Raw genomic sequence first — 14,712 nt, forward strand, 5'->3', positions numbered from 1 at the left:
GGGCTTTTTACGACCCTCAGGCATTTGTTGGTGATAGGAGCCTGACCTGGTTTGAATCTAAAATAATTTCAAGTAAAATCAACTTGCTATCTTGCAGTGTTTCCTTTCTTCCTCCTGGTGGTTGGGGTGGTGCCACCCAAGTAATTCTAGCTATTGTGTCTTATTCTGGAGCAGGTTTCTTTGAAACAGCTTGCTCTGGGTCATGAATGGGGATTACATCTCAGCGGTCAGTGCTGAGCAGTCTTGTGTTTTGTAAACTTCATTGGGGTGAAAGGGGGTCGGAACACACCACCCCAAAATATGTCGCTTTGGCATATTGTTTATTTTGAGCCGCAGGCACATGAGTAACAGCAGGCACAAGGAGGGCACTCTGACTTTGACCTTTAATTCTTCCCGGAAAGCAGGAGATGAAAATCCCATGTGCAAGATTCCCTCTCCATACCAGGAAGAAAGAAATATTCTCATCAACAGAGACGGGGAGTTGAGGCCGAGGGGAATCTGTGCAAACAGACCTTGTTAAAATAACTCTTACCTTCCTGTAGTCTCCTCAACCGTGTTGGTCCCCTTTCCAGGGCTGCCGCTCTTTGTTCAATGAGTACAGAAGCCCTGAGGCCTCGCCAGCTCTGCTGCAGGCCTTTATGTTCTGTCGGGGCTCCCGTGGACATGGGGAATCTTATTAAATAGACTTGAATGCTTTCCTTTTGTTAATCTGTCTTCTTAATCAGTTATCTCGTTTTCTGTTTTGTTACTCGGTCCCACTAGAAATCCTAAGAGGGTAGAGGAGAAATTTTCCCTCCCCTACAATACTCATCTTGATCCTAGAACTATTTTACCACCGACATGTCACTGGTCCTAGTTGGCTGAGCTTTGGATGAGTTCTGTGTTCTCACTGTTACTGTCTCTCAAGGCACAACCGAGCAGATGTGACTTACGGTCTGCTCCCAGCACGTGGGGATCTCTCCCTTCCTTTTTTGATGGTCCTTCTTCTTTTTAAAGATTTTATTTATTTGAGAGAGAGAGCAGAGATAGCAAGAGAGAGCATGAGCGGGGAGGAGAGGGAGAAGCAGGGTCCTGCTGAGCAGGGAGCCTGACGTGGGGCTCAACGTGGGGCTCAATCCCAGGACCCTGGGATCATGACCTGAGCCACAGGCTGATGCTTAGCTGACTGAATTACCCAGGCGCCCCCCTTTTTTTGATGGTTCTAAGTGAGCTCTTATAGGTATACGGTATAAAGACTAGGAACAAATTGTTGGTATACCCACCACCAAGTTAAAGAAATGGGACATTTGGGTGCCTGGGTGGCTCAGTCAGTTAAGTGTCAGGCTCTTGATTTCAGTGCAGTCATGATCTCAAGGTCCTGGGATCAAGCCCCTTGTTGGGCTCCATGTTTGGTGGGGAGTCTGCTAGAGGATTCTCTCCCTACCTCTCCCTCTGTCCCTGCCCCTACCACTTCTGCTCTCTTTCCCTCTCTCTCTCTCTCAAATAAGTAAATCTTAAAAAAAAAAAAAGAAAGAAATAGGACATTATAAATACCTTTGAAACCCCCATGTGTCCCTCCTCACCAAAGCTATGTCTTCCTGCCAAAGAGTTCTACTGTCCTGAGTTTTGTGTCATTATTTCTTTACTTTTTGTTAAAGTTTTACCACATGGTAAAATAGTTTTGCCTATTTTGAAATTTATATAAATGTAATTAAGCAGTCTTCTGTGACTTGCTTTTATTTAGCATGTTTATAAAAGCATTTTTTTGAGATTCAATATTGATGCCCTGTAACTAGAGTTTATTCATTGTTACCACTGTCTCATTTCCCATGGTATGAATATCCCATGACTTATTGATCCATTTTACTGCTGATGAACATTTTGGTGGCTTCCGTTTTTTAAAAAATAAATAATGCTATTAGGAAGATTCTTGTGCATGTTTCGTGATGCAACATGTAAGACTTTCTCTCGGGCACTGACTTATGACTGATACTGCTAGGTCGTCGGGTGTGTGCGTGTTCAATCCTGGTAGTTTATGCTAAATTACTTTCCAGAGTGGTTATACCAATTTACACGTCCACCAGCCACGCGGTGAGTTCTCTCCGTATTTGGCAGGCATCCTCTGACTCTACACTGTCGAGGGGCAGGACAGCACTGTCTACCTTGTCACTGCCCAGGCTGGAAGTCCAGGCTCCCTGCTAGGCCTCTGCTGACACCACTCTGGCAGGGGTGGGGGCCTGCCTCATTAATGCCGGGTGGGGTAGAACTGTAGGCTTCCCTTGCGTGTGGAGGACCCTAGGTGGGGAGGAAAGTCCTGGCTCCCCACCTGGCCTTCTCTGACATGACCCTGGTTGGGAGATGGAGGGTAGAAGTCTAGGCTCCCACTTAGCCTTTGTTGTAGGGCTGGGGGTGGGGCCACAGTTCTACGGGTGTGGCGTTTGGTTGGAGTGGAACAGTTAACATCTAAAACTTATTTCTGTCTTATGATGCTGTTCCCCTCTTGCACCTATGGCTGGAGGAGCCAGCTTTTCTTGGGCCTTTTTTGTCTGTACCTGTTGGCATTTCTGGGCTGCCGGCTTCTGTAGCACCTTGTCTGGACATATGAGGCCAGAAGAAAACCCAGGGGAGTCATCACCTTGTCATTCTGTGGGCTTTGCAATCCCCAGCCAGCCTACCTCCTCTCCACCTTCCAGAGTCTTCTTACATTTGTTTTCTCTGTAATGTGCAGGGAGTTTAGGTATTCTTAGAGGAATAGGCAGAATTGTGTCTAGCAACCAGGAGTCTGCCTGGGTTTTATGAAGGTGCTGGCAGTGCCATGTGTCAGTTCCCTTTCTAACATGCAGCAGAGAACTGGTTTGTAGTGACTTAACTCAGGACTTTTTTTTTGTTTTTGATGTGTTTATCAGGTGGGGACCTGTCTCCATTGGAATTGGCTGATGTGAATGGAGACGGCCTGCGTGATGTCCTTCTCTCCTTTGTAACTTCAAGGAACAGGAGTGCAATCGGTAAGAGACATGCACGTCTTTTAGAGGCTGCTACAGGAGAAGCTCACTGATTGGAGGGGCTGTGAGCTAAGAGAAAACATCAGGGTTGTCTCCTGAAGGGCACTGTGGAAAAGGGTCTGGAGTGAAGAGAAAGTCATCATGGGTCTATCACACATGACAAACTTTATCAGAAAGCTCCTGCATGTAAGTAAAGCTCCTTTAAAGAAATCATGGAGAGCCGTAGCTGACAGGAACTTTTAGTAGTCACCCAGTCCTGTGAAGAAAGGGAGACCCAGAGGAGAAGTGACTTGTCCACACACTTGCAATGAACAGCAATAGTTCTTAAGGTTCTTGTGTTTTCTCCCAGCCAATTTTCCATTGCTTCTTAGATTACAGTAAATGTTGACACAATCCTACCTTCTCATCCCCAGTAGAAAACTTCTTGTTCATGTTCTAAAATATTTTTACCCACATTACCGTGGCCGGGTGCTTTCTTTTTATTGCTTCTGTTTACTCCTCTCTCTCTCTCTCCTCTCCATCCTGCTGTCTGCTTTGGAAGGCTGACCAGCATGCATTAGGTCAACAGGCTCCCTTGCCTGCCAATTTCCAGTTGGGTTTGGCCAATAAGGAGCATAGGCAAGAAATTGGAGGAGAGGAAGAGAATGAGGAGAGGTTTTTTATTCCCTTGGCTCCCTCCCCAGCAGGGTGACCTCAGGCAGGCTACATCCTTGATCATAGGTCACATCCTCTCTTAAGGTGGACTTTCTTTTTCTGGATTTCAGGAATCACTTCCTCTCCTGTCTCTTTGGGCCTGGAAGCGGTTATAGTTCTGAGGGACTGTGCTATCCCGCATGGTTTCTCTACACCCTGACCATATCTTTGTAAATAATCTCTTTATTAAACCTTACCCGACTTAACCTGATTGAGTGTGCTGATACACATCAACTGAAGAAAAAAAAAAGGAGGTTGCATTTTCAACATAGGTACCTGGGGCTCCTGGTTTGTCCTGCAGCATCCATTAAAGTGGGTGCAGCCTGCAGTCTATAAACTGATACAGTAACTGTGGTTTGAGGCTGAGGATGCCCTAGTAGCTACTTTTTAATCATCCAGGCCCTGGGATAGTCGAGGTATGTTTTAGAGAATTGTAGGCTGCCTGCTTCTCTGGTGTTATTAGAAGTACCTTCCTGAGTCTTGTGTAATACGTAGAAGCGATTTAAGAATAGATCTGTTTACAGAGAGGACCTTCAGCCTCGAAGGTTGACTTTTGACTTTAATCGACTTTAATTACATTTTTTTTCTGCCTATGACTCATTAACCTTCGAAGCAAAAATTTTCCCCTTCCACTTTTAGATTCAGAGATTTTTTTTTAATCATTTGGTATGGACTCGTATGGCAAGGCTATGGGTTTGGACACAATACGGACCAGCCTGATTTGGTTACAGATTATAAAAAGAATAGAGCTAATATATGGTACTTCCTGTAGACAAAGCACTAGTGTAAGTACATAACAAATGTTATGAATGAATTTATCCCTCCATATAATTCTTAATTAGGGGTAGACTAATATTATCACCCCTATTTGCAGATGGGGAAACCGAGACATAGGGAGGTTAAGGAAGGGGCTCAAAGTTCCATACCTGGTAGATGGTAGAGCTGGGATCCAAACGGTGTAGCTGAGAGACTGTCTCTAGAGTTCATGTCCTTGGCCCTTAAGTTTTCCCAAGTATTCTTGGGAAACTACTGAAGCTGTATCAGCCGATTCCATGGGACTCTAGACCAGGAAGACCTACTAATCATTGCTAAGTTGTAATCTTCAGGTTTATTTTTAAAATACTTACTTTTTGTGCGTTCAGGGAGCACTTACTAGCAACAATGAGAATGCAGGTATTTCTTTACTCCCTGCTCTGTACGTGTTCCAGGTCGGTCTCACTTTTCCGAGCATGCCCTTCCCTCTTGATTTTGTTGGTGGTGGTGTTCTCAACAATGACTTTCCCATATTCTGGATTTTGCTCCTGTCTTTTATTCAGCAAATGATTGCTTGGTTGCTGTATGTGCTAGGTGCTCTGCGAGGCACTGAGACTACAGAAATGAATGTGGTAGTCTTTATCCTTCAGGATATGACTATTTAGTGGGGGCCGACGTGACAGACACGTAAGCAAGCGTGGCCTGGAAGAGGTCCACAGCATCTCGTCTGACACGAGGAATGTGTTAAGCAGATATGATAGGTACCCTGTTGTTCAGACTTGGCGCCAGGAATATGGAAGGCTGTGGAATACACGGGTGCGAGTTGCTGCCTCAGCACCATTTACTTGTGGTTTTTTGGCTTCCTGCTCCACCTGGACTGTTACCTTCTCTCCTTCCTTTGTTGTGTCTCTTGTGTGCTTTTAGGTGTCTCAAAGCCAGCTGCTGTTCTCGTGTGCCTTTCGGGGATGAATGGCAGCACACTCTGGTCGAGTCCCCTCCCCGAGGAGGCCCGGGACATTACGTGTTTGGATCTGATGCCAGGAAGCATGGCTGAAACCATCTGCCTTGTGACAGGGACACACAAAATGTTCCGTGCATTCAATGCGACATCAGGTAAAGATCATTCCACGGAAGTCTCTGTTCCAGTGAGCTGTTAATCTCGGATCAGAACAATCTCGTATGGAGGGGACCTTTCCACTCCCACATGGTGCAAAGTCTGATTTTACTACTTTGGAAGGTGGATTTAGGGTAAACAGAAAGGGTTTGAATAGGGTGAGTGATAGATCATGGTTAAACCTGTTTGGTGATAGGATGGGGCTAAGCTGAGTTACCCAAACAGAAACTACCCTGAGGCTTTTGGTTTCTAAGTAGTCCTCCTACTCTGTTACAAAAGACAGCTGCGCTTTGTCTCTTCCTATTTGATGTAGATGGGGCCCATATGTAAACTTGGCCATTAACCACTTCGAAAAAGGTCAGGGAAGAAACTGAGGTTTGTTGATGCATGTTGATTTGGCCTTTTAACTTCTTACTATATTTAGACCTCCATGACATGAAGAATGAGAAAGAATCAAATATAACGAAGGCCCCATACAAAACCATAAGTGTACTGCTTTTTAACGCTGTGGACTTGACCGAAGCTGAATACATAGCAACCTTCCTAGTTTTAGAGGTTGGAATTTGGTAGCGGGGTAGTTCTGAGTAAAAAAAATTTAAATGTGAATTAACTGCAGAGCTGAAGTCATTTTGAAAACCTCCTATGATTTCCCTGCTTATTTGAACATGTGGTAGGAGAGAGAGTTGGTCTGGTTCGATTCCCCTGGATGGTTCCTTAATATTTGTAATAATCTCTAACAGATCCATTCCTCTGCCTCAGACAAGTGGGCTCCTCTTTCTTAGAGAGACTTCAGTGCCTCCATTTTATCTAAAAAACCTAGGTGTGAGGGGGGCGCCTGGGTAGCGCAGTCGTTAAGCATCTGCCTTCGGCTCAGGGCGTGATCCCGGCGTTCCGGGATCGAGTCCCACATCGGGCTCCTCCGCTGGGAGCCTGCTTCTTCCTCTCCCACTCCCGCTGCTATGTTTCCTCTCTCGCTGGCTGTCTCTCTGTCACATAAATAAATAAAATCTTTAAAAAAAAAAACAAAAAAAAAAAAACCTAGGTGTGAAGTTATCACATGGGTTTATTAGTCAGACACTTGAGGATTTCAGCTCACACCCCCTGCTCCCTTCATCCCCAGTAAGATTAAAAGAAAAGGAGTTGCCATCTATCGTTTGCCCATTGAGTTTCTCTTTTCTGACCCGGGAGCATTGCATCTGCCTTTTCCAGAGGCCAAAAGCCGTCATTGTGATCAGCCTATTTGTGCCCCCCCAGGGAAAGCCATTTGGACTTTAAACCCAAACTACTTATCCAATGGTACCCTGGCTGCCCCAGGGGTGGTGTTGCCGGACTTGGATGAAGATGGCGTTAGAGATCTTGTCGTTCTGGCCATTGGGGAATTGCAGGTATGCTCTACGTGAAATGGTCTCTGTTTCTCAGAGGAAGTGCTTCAATTTCAGTCAGTTCCTAGTATTGTTATTTTAAGTGCTGCTTGAAACCTTTTTACAAAGGCTTAGGTTTAAGAAAATTCTCTCTGGGAGATTTAATGAATAAATTGCCATCATGAACCCATTTTCCCGGCAGTCTCATTATGTTCCCATTGATTGTGGCATGGTGAAGCTTCGGAGCCAGAGAGGTCTGTGTTTAAATTCCTGCTCCACTGTAGCTCTGTGGCCTTGGGCAAGCCATGGAATCTCTCCAAGATATAACATGGGAACGTTCTATCTATGAACAGGGTTATTGTGAAAGTAGGAGCTAACATATTTGAAGAACCTATAGTAGTGCCTATTTTTTACCGTGTGGGTGTATTGTTAGTTATATTATATATACTTAACCTTTATATAAAACAATAAGACAGTTCATAAAATATATATGGGAAACATCATATGTTGAATAAGTGATAACAACAATGGCCTAAGAAAGAATAGTTGTAACATGGGCTATGACAATACAGACTTTGAGTCTAGTATACTTGTCCTTAGATCATGCTCCTTGATTATGCTTTGGTGGAGCTCCCGTGTGCTGGAACTCATTATCCTGTGCACAGATCGAATAATAGGAGTTTTCCTTCCTAACTCACAGGAAAGAAAACATTAATGACCAGACTTATCTCCATTTTAAGTTTTTACTCCTAACACTTTTCTTCGAGCTTATTTCAAAGTTCCTTTAAGACTTTTTCTCAGACTTCCTATGTGTGTTTGCCGGGAAATGCTTGTGGATGAAAGAATTGAATAATTGGTAAATAATTTGTGGGAAAATGTGAATATAGATCATTTTGCTTCATTTGGTAGCTTATTTTAATTTTAAAAGACCTTGTGTTTGCTGTTGTGACTTTTGTAATGCATATACTGGAGTAGTGATAAAATCTGCAACTAAAATGACTTTGAATAGAATGAAATCTATCAGTAGTTTCTGCTTTTCTGCCGGGAGCACTGTAAGCAAACGGAAAGTGCTTCTCCAGGCACAGGTTTTGGGCGCAGTGGTCGAGTACGTTTGGTGATACTTTGTAAGATGAGAGCAAAGAAGTAAGGTAAATTTCTGAAGGCTAGGTAGTTCAAAGGGTACTTTCTGTTAGTTTTCCTTCCACTAGCAAGTTGGTCTCAAGGTAGATTGAACCAAAAACTCGACAAATAGTTACATAATCTTTTTTTTTATCCCAGTCATTGTGAATAAAGAGACCAAGGTCTAGGGAAAATTTCAGTAACTGCATCCACCAGGGAGTGATTATCTGAAGGTCCTAAACGTGGGAAGTATGGGGAGTTTCTTTTTAATGATTTAATGAAGTATGGTTAGCAGAGGCATAGCAAGAAATTGAACAAGTTTCTATATCCTGAGCAAGTTTGAAAATGTTGGCCTTCATACCCTATTGGCTTCTTCTTAGCCAGTGGTAGTTGACAGGCTAGAGGTTCAGGCTTTTAGGGACCCTCCACAGTGAGGCAGCCTCTGTTGGAGGAATTTCCTACTCTATGCTTTTTTTTTTTTTTTCCCCTTAACCAAACAGCAAAAAAAGTGTCCTGTCCAACTTGCCTCACAGAATTTACTTATTTACACATAGTGTAGAGGTATGAATAGTCTCCATTCTGTCTGAAAAGTGATAGTACTAAAAAAATCTTAGAGAAGCAATGGTTTTAGAGCAGTAGCCTCACCTTTATACTGCCCTGTTTTGACCTCTAATGCCAGCCACAAAGAGCCTGGGGAACCTAAGCTGTGGTTTACTCTGAGCTATAGTATGGAAGGCTCTCTCTTCTTAAGTAATGGAACATATTAGATCTATGATTTAGACTGATTGCATTCTTAGGTCTGGGTTTAGAGTGAGGTGGGCTTGAGACAGAGGAACTGATGGTTTGGGGTTAGAGCAACTGATTTGGTCTAGAACATTAGTGGGAAGGGACCTCAAAGCCATGTGGTTGACCGCCTCACACCATGTTATAATCTCTATACAGTATTCCAGATGCATTGGCACCCATACTCTCCTCGAGTCCTCAGGCTAATGGGAATATCACTGATTTGTAAGACAGTTCATTTCACTTTTGGTCAGGTCTAGAGAATTCTGTGATATTGGTGAGAATTTGCTTTCTCATAGCTTCTACTGACTGTTTCAGCTTTGGCTACTTTGAACGAATCTAATCCTCTTTCTGCATAGAAGCCCATTAGCCTTAGTCTCATCCCACTAAGCCTGCTACTCGCAAGGCTAAGTACCCCCAATTTCTTATACTGTCCCCCATGCAACATGAAACCTAGATCCCTCTCTTTCTCGCTTTCTTTCCCTTTGCACTCCATTTTATCCATGTTTCTTTTAAAATGTCGTACCTGTATCTGAAAATGGTACCCTAACCAGTTACATCAATGTAAGGAAATTGTTGCTTCTTTTGATATAGGCTTTATATTTCTATTAATGCAGCTGAAGATTGTGATAGTCTAAGATTTAGTTTTTGTTTATAATCCGTTAAAGCACCCACACCGTTTAATTAATCAATTAATTAATGGCCCCATTTCTTCTTTCAGATTTTGACTCATCTTCCAAGCCTAAGACTTCTTTGAATTTTGAGTTTGTCATACAGCGTATTAGCTATCCCTTTCAGCTTTGTGATAAGCTTGAGATAAGCTATTCATTCAAGTCTTTGATGAGAATGATCAGTAGGAATGGGACAATAGTAGAGTGTTGTGACATTCCACAAAAATCTCCCTCTGGATTGGCATTGACTCACTCTGGGTACACTGAAAACCATATCTTTTTATCTTGTCCAAAAGAATTCATGATGCTAAACTTTGTCAAATCTTTACTGAAGTCAGGATATCACTACAATTCTCGTATTTCCCAACTAGTGACTCTACTCTTTAAAGAAAACCCTCTAGAGCATGGGTTGGCAAACTGTGACCTGTAAGCCAAATTTGGCCCCCTGCCTGTTTTTGTAAATAAAGTTTTATTGGAGCACAGTCATGCCTATTCTTTTATTATTATCCATGGTTGCTTTCATGCTATTGTGGTCGACTAGTTGCTTCAGAAATCATCCGGCTTGCAAAACCTACAGTGTTTACCATTTGGCTCTTCACAGGACAGGTTTGCTGATCTCTGCTTGAGAGTAAGGTTGATAGCAGCCAGGCAGGCTAACCATGTAATGTTATGATGGGAGAGGCTGCCTGTATTGATTTTAGCTGGGACCAAATATTACTGGATTTCTGAGTAGGAGAGTAGAGACCCGGGAGTCAGCTGTCCTTTAGTTAGCTCTGGGCCAGAATTCTGTGCCTCAGAAAACTGTTCATCAAGCAACAACCGAGCTTCAGAGAAACTGCCTGGGCTACCACAAAGATGGTTTTTGCACATATCTACCAAGGGAATGGGAATGTTGGCTTCAATTTCTTGCTTCCGGGGGAAAAAATGAAGCAGGTTTGGCTTTGTGCTTTCCGACTTTGGGAAGGGTTTCTGAACCCTTAGCTAATGAGAAAGTAGCGACTTCTGGAGAAACTGCTTGGTTAGGAAACGACACGGCATCTACTGACTCCATTTTTTCCCTTCTTCAGCCAGATCTGTGCTTTCTGCTGGTGTCCGGCCGGACAGGGAGTCCAGTGGGCCGGCCCGTGAAGTACAGCATCGTGGGAGTGGGGAATCTGATTGGCCCTCAGGTTTATGTCACCACAAATGGGGCTGTCTACATCCTGTTTGGCTTTGGTAAGAAGCAAAGCTAGTCTTGCTGCTGTTCCCCATCTGTGTGTGTGGTAGGCCTCCTTTTAATTGCTGATACCAGCCCTTTCGCCACCTCCTGTCCCCAGGGCCTGGCACTCTCCCCCCACCATTGCCGGTTATTAACTCTGCTTTCCCCGGCTGCCTTCTCCAAAGAGAAGTCTCTTTGTCCGGTGTCTGCTCCATCCCTTCCCTACTCCGTGTTGGACCGGTCTGGGCGGACCCTGTGAGACCCATCTGATCAGGCTCTGTGTCTCTCGCTCAGATCCTCACCCTGGGAGAGTTCTAGTAAATTCAGCTTCTCAGTGTTGGTTCTTCCTGTGGTGCTAGGAAATATCCAAGCTGTCGCCCTGCGGGACATTTTTGTTCAGGCCCAAAATCGAGACAGCTTACCACCTTCTCTGCAGATAGAAGAGCCAGAATGGGAGAAGCGAAGATCCATCAACCTGTCCGAGCTCATTGACATTTACAGGTAGGGCAGGTGTCTGACCTTGTCACAGTTGAGTCTCCTGAGATCTCACGAGCCGTGGAGTCTCCACGTTTGCTCGGGCCGGTGAATAAGGGGGCTGAGGTTTGGGGGGAGACAGTGCCAGCCTTAATATACCATCTTCCGATCTGGTGAGGTAGAGACGTTCTTTTCTTGGTGACATAGCGTGCTGAAAGCTGTGCTGGTGATCATGATTTGTGGTCGCTCTGCACACAGACTGCAAAGAAGGCTATTTGTTGAGTGTTCTGAGTCAGAGCGGGGCAGGCTGAGATGGGGAGACCTTCAGGCAGGGAGAGAGATTTATGTAAAAAACCTGCTTGTAAAACTGGGCTGAAGTATCTGCCCTACTCTTTTTCTGTTTTTCTCTTAGTTGAAGAATCATTTTGGCAGGAGCAAGGCTAGCAGCCATGAACTCTTATCTTTTATTCTTGTTTATTTTTTAATCAAAAACATGTCGCCTGTCCATGCAGTGGATTTTACCCATTTAACCCCAGGCCTGGGTAGTGATTGTCTTCATTCTCTTCTATCAGATGTGTCAGATCATTTTCTAGCATTTTCTAGCATTTTCTCAGGCAGTATCGCATTGTTCCAGTCAATTGGGCAGGTGTTAAATCGAATGGTCCCAGTTGTCCAGAAAAAGAAATAATTCGATGCAGTGTAGACCACAAGTTGCTGTCCAAGCTTGGGGACAGTCTCAGGCCTCCTGTCCAGGTCTCCCTCCGCTTCCCTGCCATTATCCTTGGCTCTGTTATTGTGCCCAGAGTATCCGAAGTGAGAGATCTGGCTCCGCAGCCCTTCTCCTGGAAGTTCCTTTTGAACTTGCATGAATTTTCCAGGGATTCTTGCTTTCTAAAATGAAACTCAACTGGAATGACAGAGTGCCCCCCTCGATCAGATAATGGTGGGAAGTGAACACAGGAGTATATAGAAACACGTACCCCGAGAGAAAGAGCCCCAGTTTGTGGGTCCGGAATCTCATCCAAGCGGGAGACTGACTGTTGGGTCCTGTTTAATTCAGTGATGGTGTTGAGCTACTGCAGATGGTGGAGGCACCTGACTCCAACTGCAGCAACCTCCTGATGACAACCAGACAAGGCCTCGTCCTGCTTCGGGGGCAAAATCTTACCCCTTCCTGGACACTGAGCCTGCAAGGCCTGCACAGGTTTGCCCTGGGCTCCTCCTAAGGGTTGCTGTTTTGATCTGCTTTCCCACGTTTAAAAATTGCCCAGAGCAATTGCTTGATATCGGGGGTGGTGCAGGAGAAGAGGGAGAAAGAAGTCCTGGTTTTCCTCTTCTGCGGCTTCACTACTGATGGCTTTGTTCTCCTTTGCAGCCAGCCTACGCCTGGGTATTTTACTGATGATCAGACCTTAGACTTCCTTCTCCAGATACAGGATGGAGTTGGGATGAAAAAGGTAAAACTCTGCGACTGAAATCAATGAAAACATCTATAAAGTGCATTTCCTGTGTCCAGCCATACGCTAGGCACTGTGAGAAGTAAGACCCTAAGATGTGGTCCCTTCCTTCAGAGAACTCGAAGCCTAGCTGTTGGATAAAATGAAGACTCACACTTTAGTGCTAAAATCTATAGCGTCGGAAGCTTTCCCAGCTAACCTCCTTGCTGTACGTGAATTCCCTCTTCTGAATTCTTAACTTACAGTTAGGCAGCAGGAACCTTCTGAAGTCTCTTGGTGGGGAAAGACAGGCGTAAATAAACTTCGTACTTCAGTACATAGCTTCCTAAGATTTCAGAGAAGGCGGGGTATCTGGGGTCGCTGGGTTGTTATGGAGGACTTAGTAAGGGAGGGAAAAATGATGAGCAGAACCTTGAAAGTTGAATTATACTTATATGAGCAGGGGGATGGGAAGGCCTGTCGGGTCAAGAACACCGACACCAGAGGTCGTGCATGTTCCAGGGACACTGAATAGATCCTTCTGATTTTACGTGAGGTTGCATATTGTGAAGACATATGATTGGATAGGAAGTTTTCATTCTTTTTTTTTTTTTTTTTAAAGATTTATTTGAGAGAGAGAGAGAGCATGGACGTACACACCTGAGCATGGGGAGGGGCAGACAGAGAGGGGGAGGGAGAATCTCAAGCAGACTCCGTACCCAGCGAGGAGCCGATGTGGGGCTCCGTCTCACCACCCTGAGATCATGACCTGAGCCGAAATCAAGAGTTGGATGCTTAACTGACTGAGCCACCCAGGCGCCCCCAGTTTTCATTCTTATTACAGGGAGAATTAGAGTTTTTAAGATTTCTTTTTTATAATTAACCTAGCTTTTTGGTTTATCTTCACTGTAAAATATGTATATATATATTGCACACTGTTCCCTGGGACCCAACCTAACACTTAATCATCGCCTCTAATGTCTGCCAAGTTCCGTGCAGATGCACTGATAAGGTCTTTGGAGACACAGCGATGATGAAGACAAGCCCCCGGTCTTGTGTCGTTCGTAGTCACTGGGGTGCCTGTAGGCTCACAGCTCTCCCACGTGTGCTGAGTGCTGTAATGGAGGTCCGCACAATGCCACGGGGGCGTGGGGAGCAGATAGAGTGAAGGGAGTCAAGAGGTGCTTCATGCTGGTTGTGGGCTAGATGTTCACGTCATGAAAGCAGAGAAGTGGTTTGCTGGATCCATATATAAAGAGAGGCTGAGGGGCATTTCCGCCAGAGAGATCCGAGTGAGCTCAGCTGATGGAAGGCCCTGAAAAGCAGGGCTGCAGCATTTAGGTGACGATTGGGAGGCGGTAGGGTTATTTGGTCCTGAGCGGAGGACAGATCTGATGATAAAGGCATCACTTCAGGGGGAGTCTTCCAGCGGTGCTGTGCAGGAAAGATGCAATGTCCGATTGTGTTTTGAAAGAATTTCAGGTAGAGATTGCCATTTTCATTGGCATTCCCAGCAGGTTTAAGGGAGAGGGTATACATAGCTTGATTAAGAGCTGAGATGCTGGGGCGCCTGGGTGGCACAGCGGGTAAGCGTCTGCCTTCGGCTCAGGGCGTGATCCCGGCGTTATGGGATCGAGCCCCACGTCAGGCTCCTCCGCTGTGAGCCTGCTTCTTCCTCTCCCACTCCCCCTGCTTGTGTTCCCTCTCTCGCTGGCTGTCTCTGTCTCTTTCAAATAAATAAATAAAATCTTAAAAAAAAAAAAAAAGCTGAGATGCTGCGGGTTTGGACCTGGAATTTAATCCTGGCTCCACTACTTAGTGGTGGCCTTGGGCAAATAACATACTCTCACGTAACTGTGGATTCTATGTCTATAAAGTGGGGGTGATGGTATCACCTGTCTTCCTGGGGTTATCATGACAGTTAAATAATGTGTGTTTGACTGGATACAGTTTTTTAGTGTGGTGTCTCAAGACTTTTCTCCCAAACCACCAAAGGGCATCTTGAACTGCTGGCTGGGGGGAGTCTGTCCCTCCAGGTGGCGCCAGGACCTTTTGTGTGGCAGAGTCTGAGCAGGCCACAGAAGGCGGACCGAGGGCTGGAAGAGTAGGGAAGTGGTTGCTGACAGGCG

The 14,712-nt window shown here is 45.1% G+C and overlaps 1 protein-coding gene across 1 annotated transcript in view; it reads left to right on the forward strand.

Annotated features, from left to right (window-relative positions):
• Positions 1–14,712, forward strand: part of FAM234B (family with sequence similarity 234 member B) — a 34,291-nt gene that overhangs the window by 12,132 nt on the left and 7,447 nt on the right. Inside the window, exons 3-9 of the mRNA XM_026502386.4 lie at positions 2,886–2,984; positions 5,352–5,540; positions 6,796–6,926; positions 10,543–10,690; positions 11,033–11,174; positions 12,208–12,351; positions 12,523–12,604. Of these exons, the coding sequence (XP_026358171.3) occupies positions 2,886–2,984; positions 5,352–5,540; positions 6,796–6,926; positions 10,543–10,690; positions 11,033–11,174; positions 12,208–12,351; positions 12,523–12,604 (935 nt within the window). The remainder of the gene's footprint in view (positions 1–2,885; positions 2,985–5,351; positions 5,541–6,795; positions 6,927–10,542; positions 10,691–11,032; positions 11,175–12,207; positions 12,352–12,522; positions 12,605–14,712) is intronic.

Source organism: Ursus arctos, unplaced genomic scaffold (genome assembly GCF_023065955.2).
Source record: "Ursus arctos isolate Adak ecotype North America unplaced genomic scaffold, UrsArc2.0 scaffold_26, whole genome shotgun sequence".
In the NCBI taxonomy this organism is placed as follows: Eukaryota; Metazoa; Chordata; class Mammalia; order Carnivora; family Ursidae; genus Ursus; species Ursus arctos.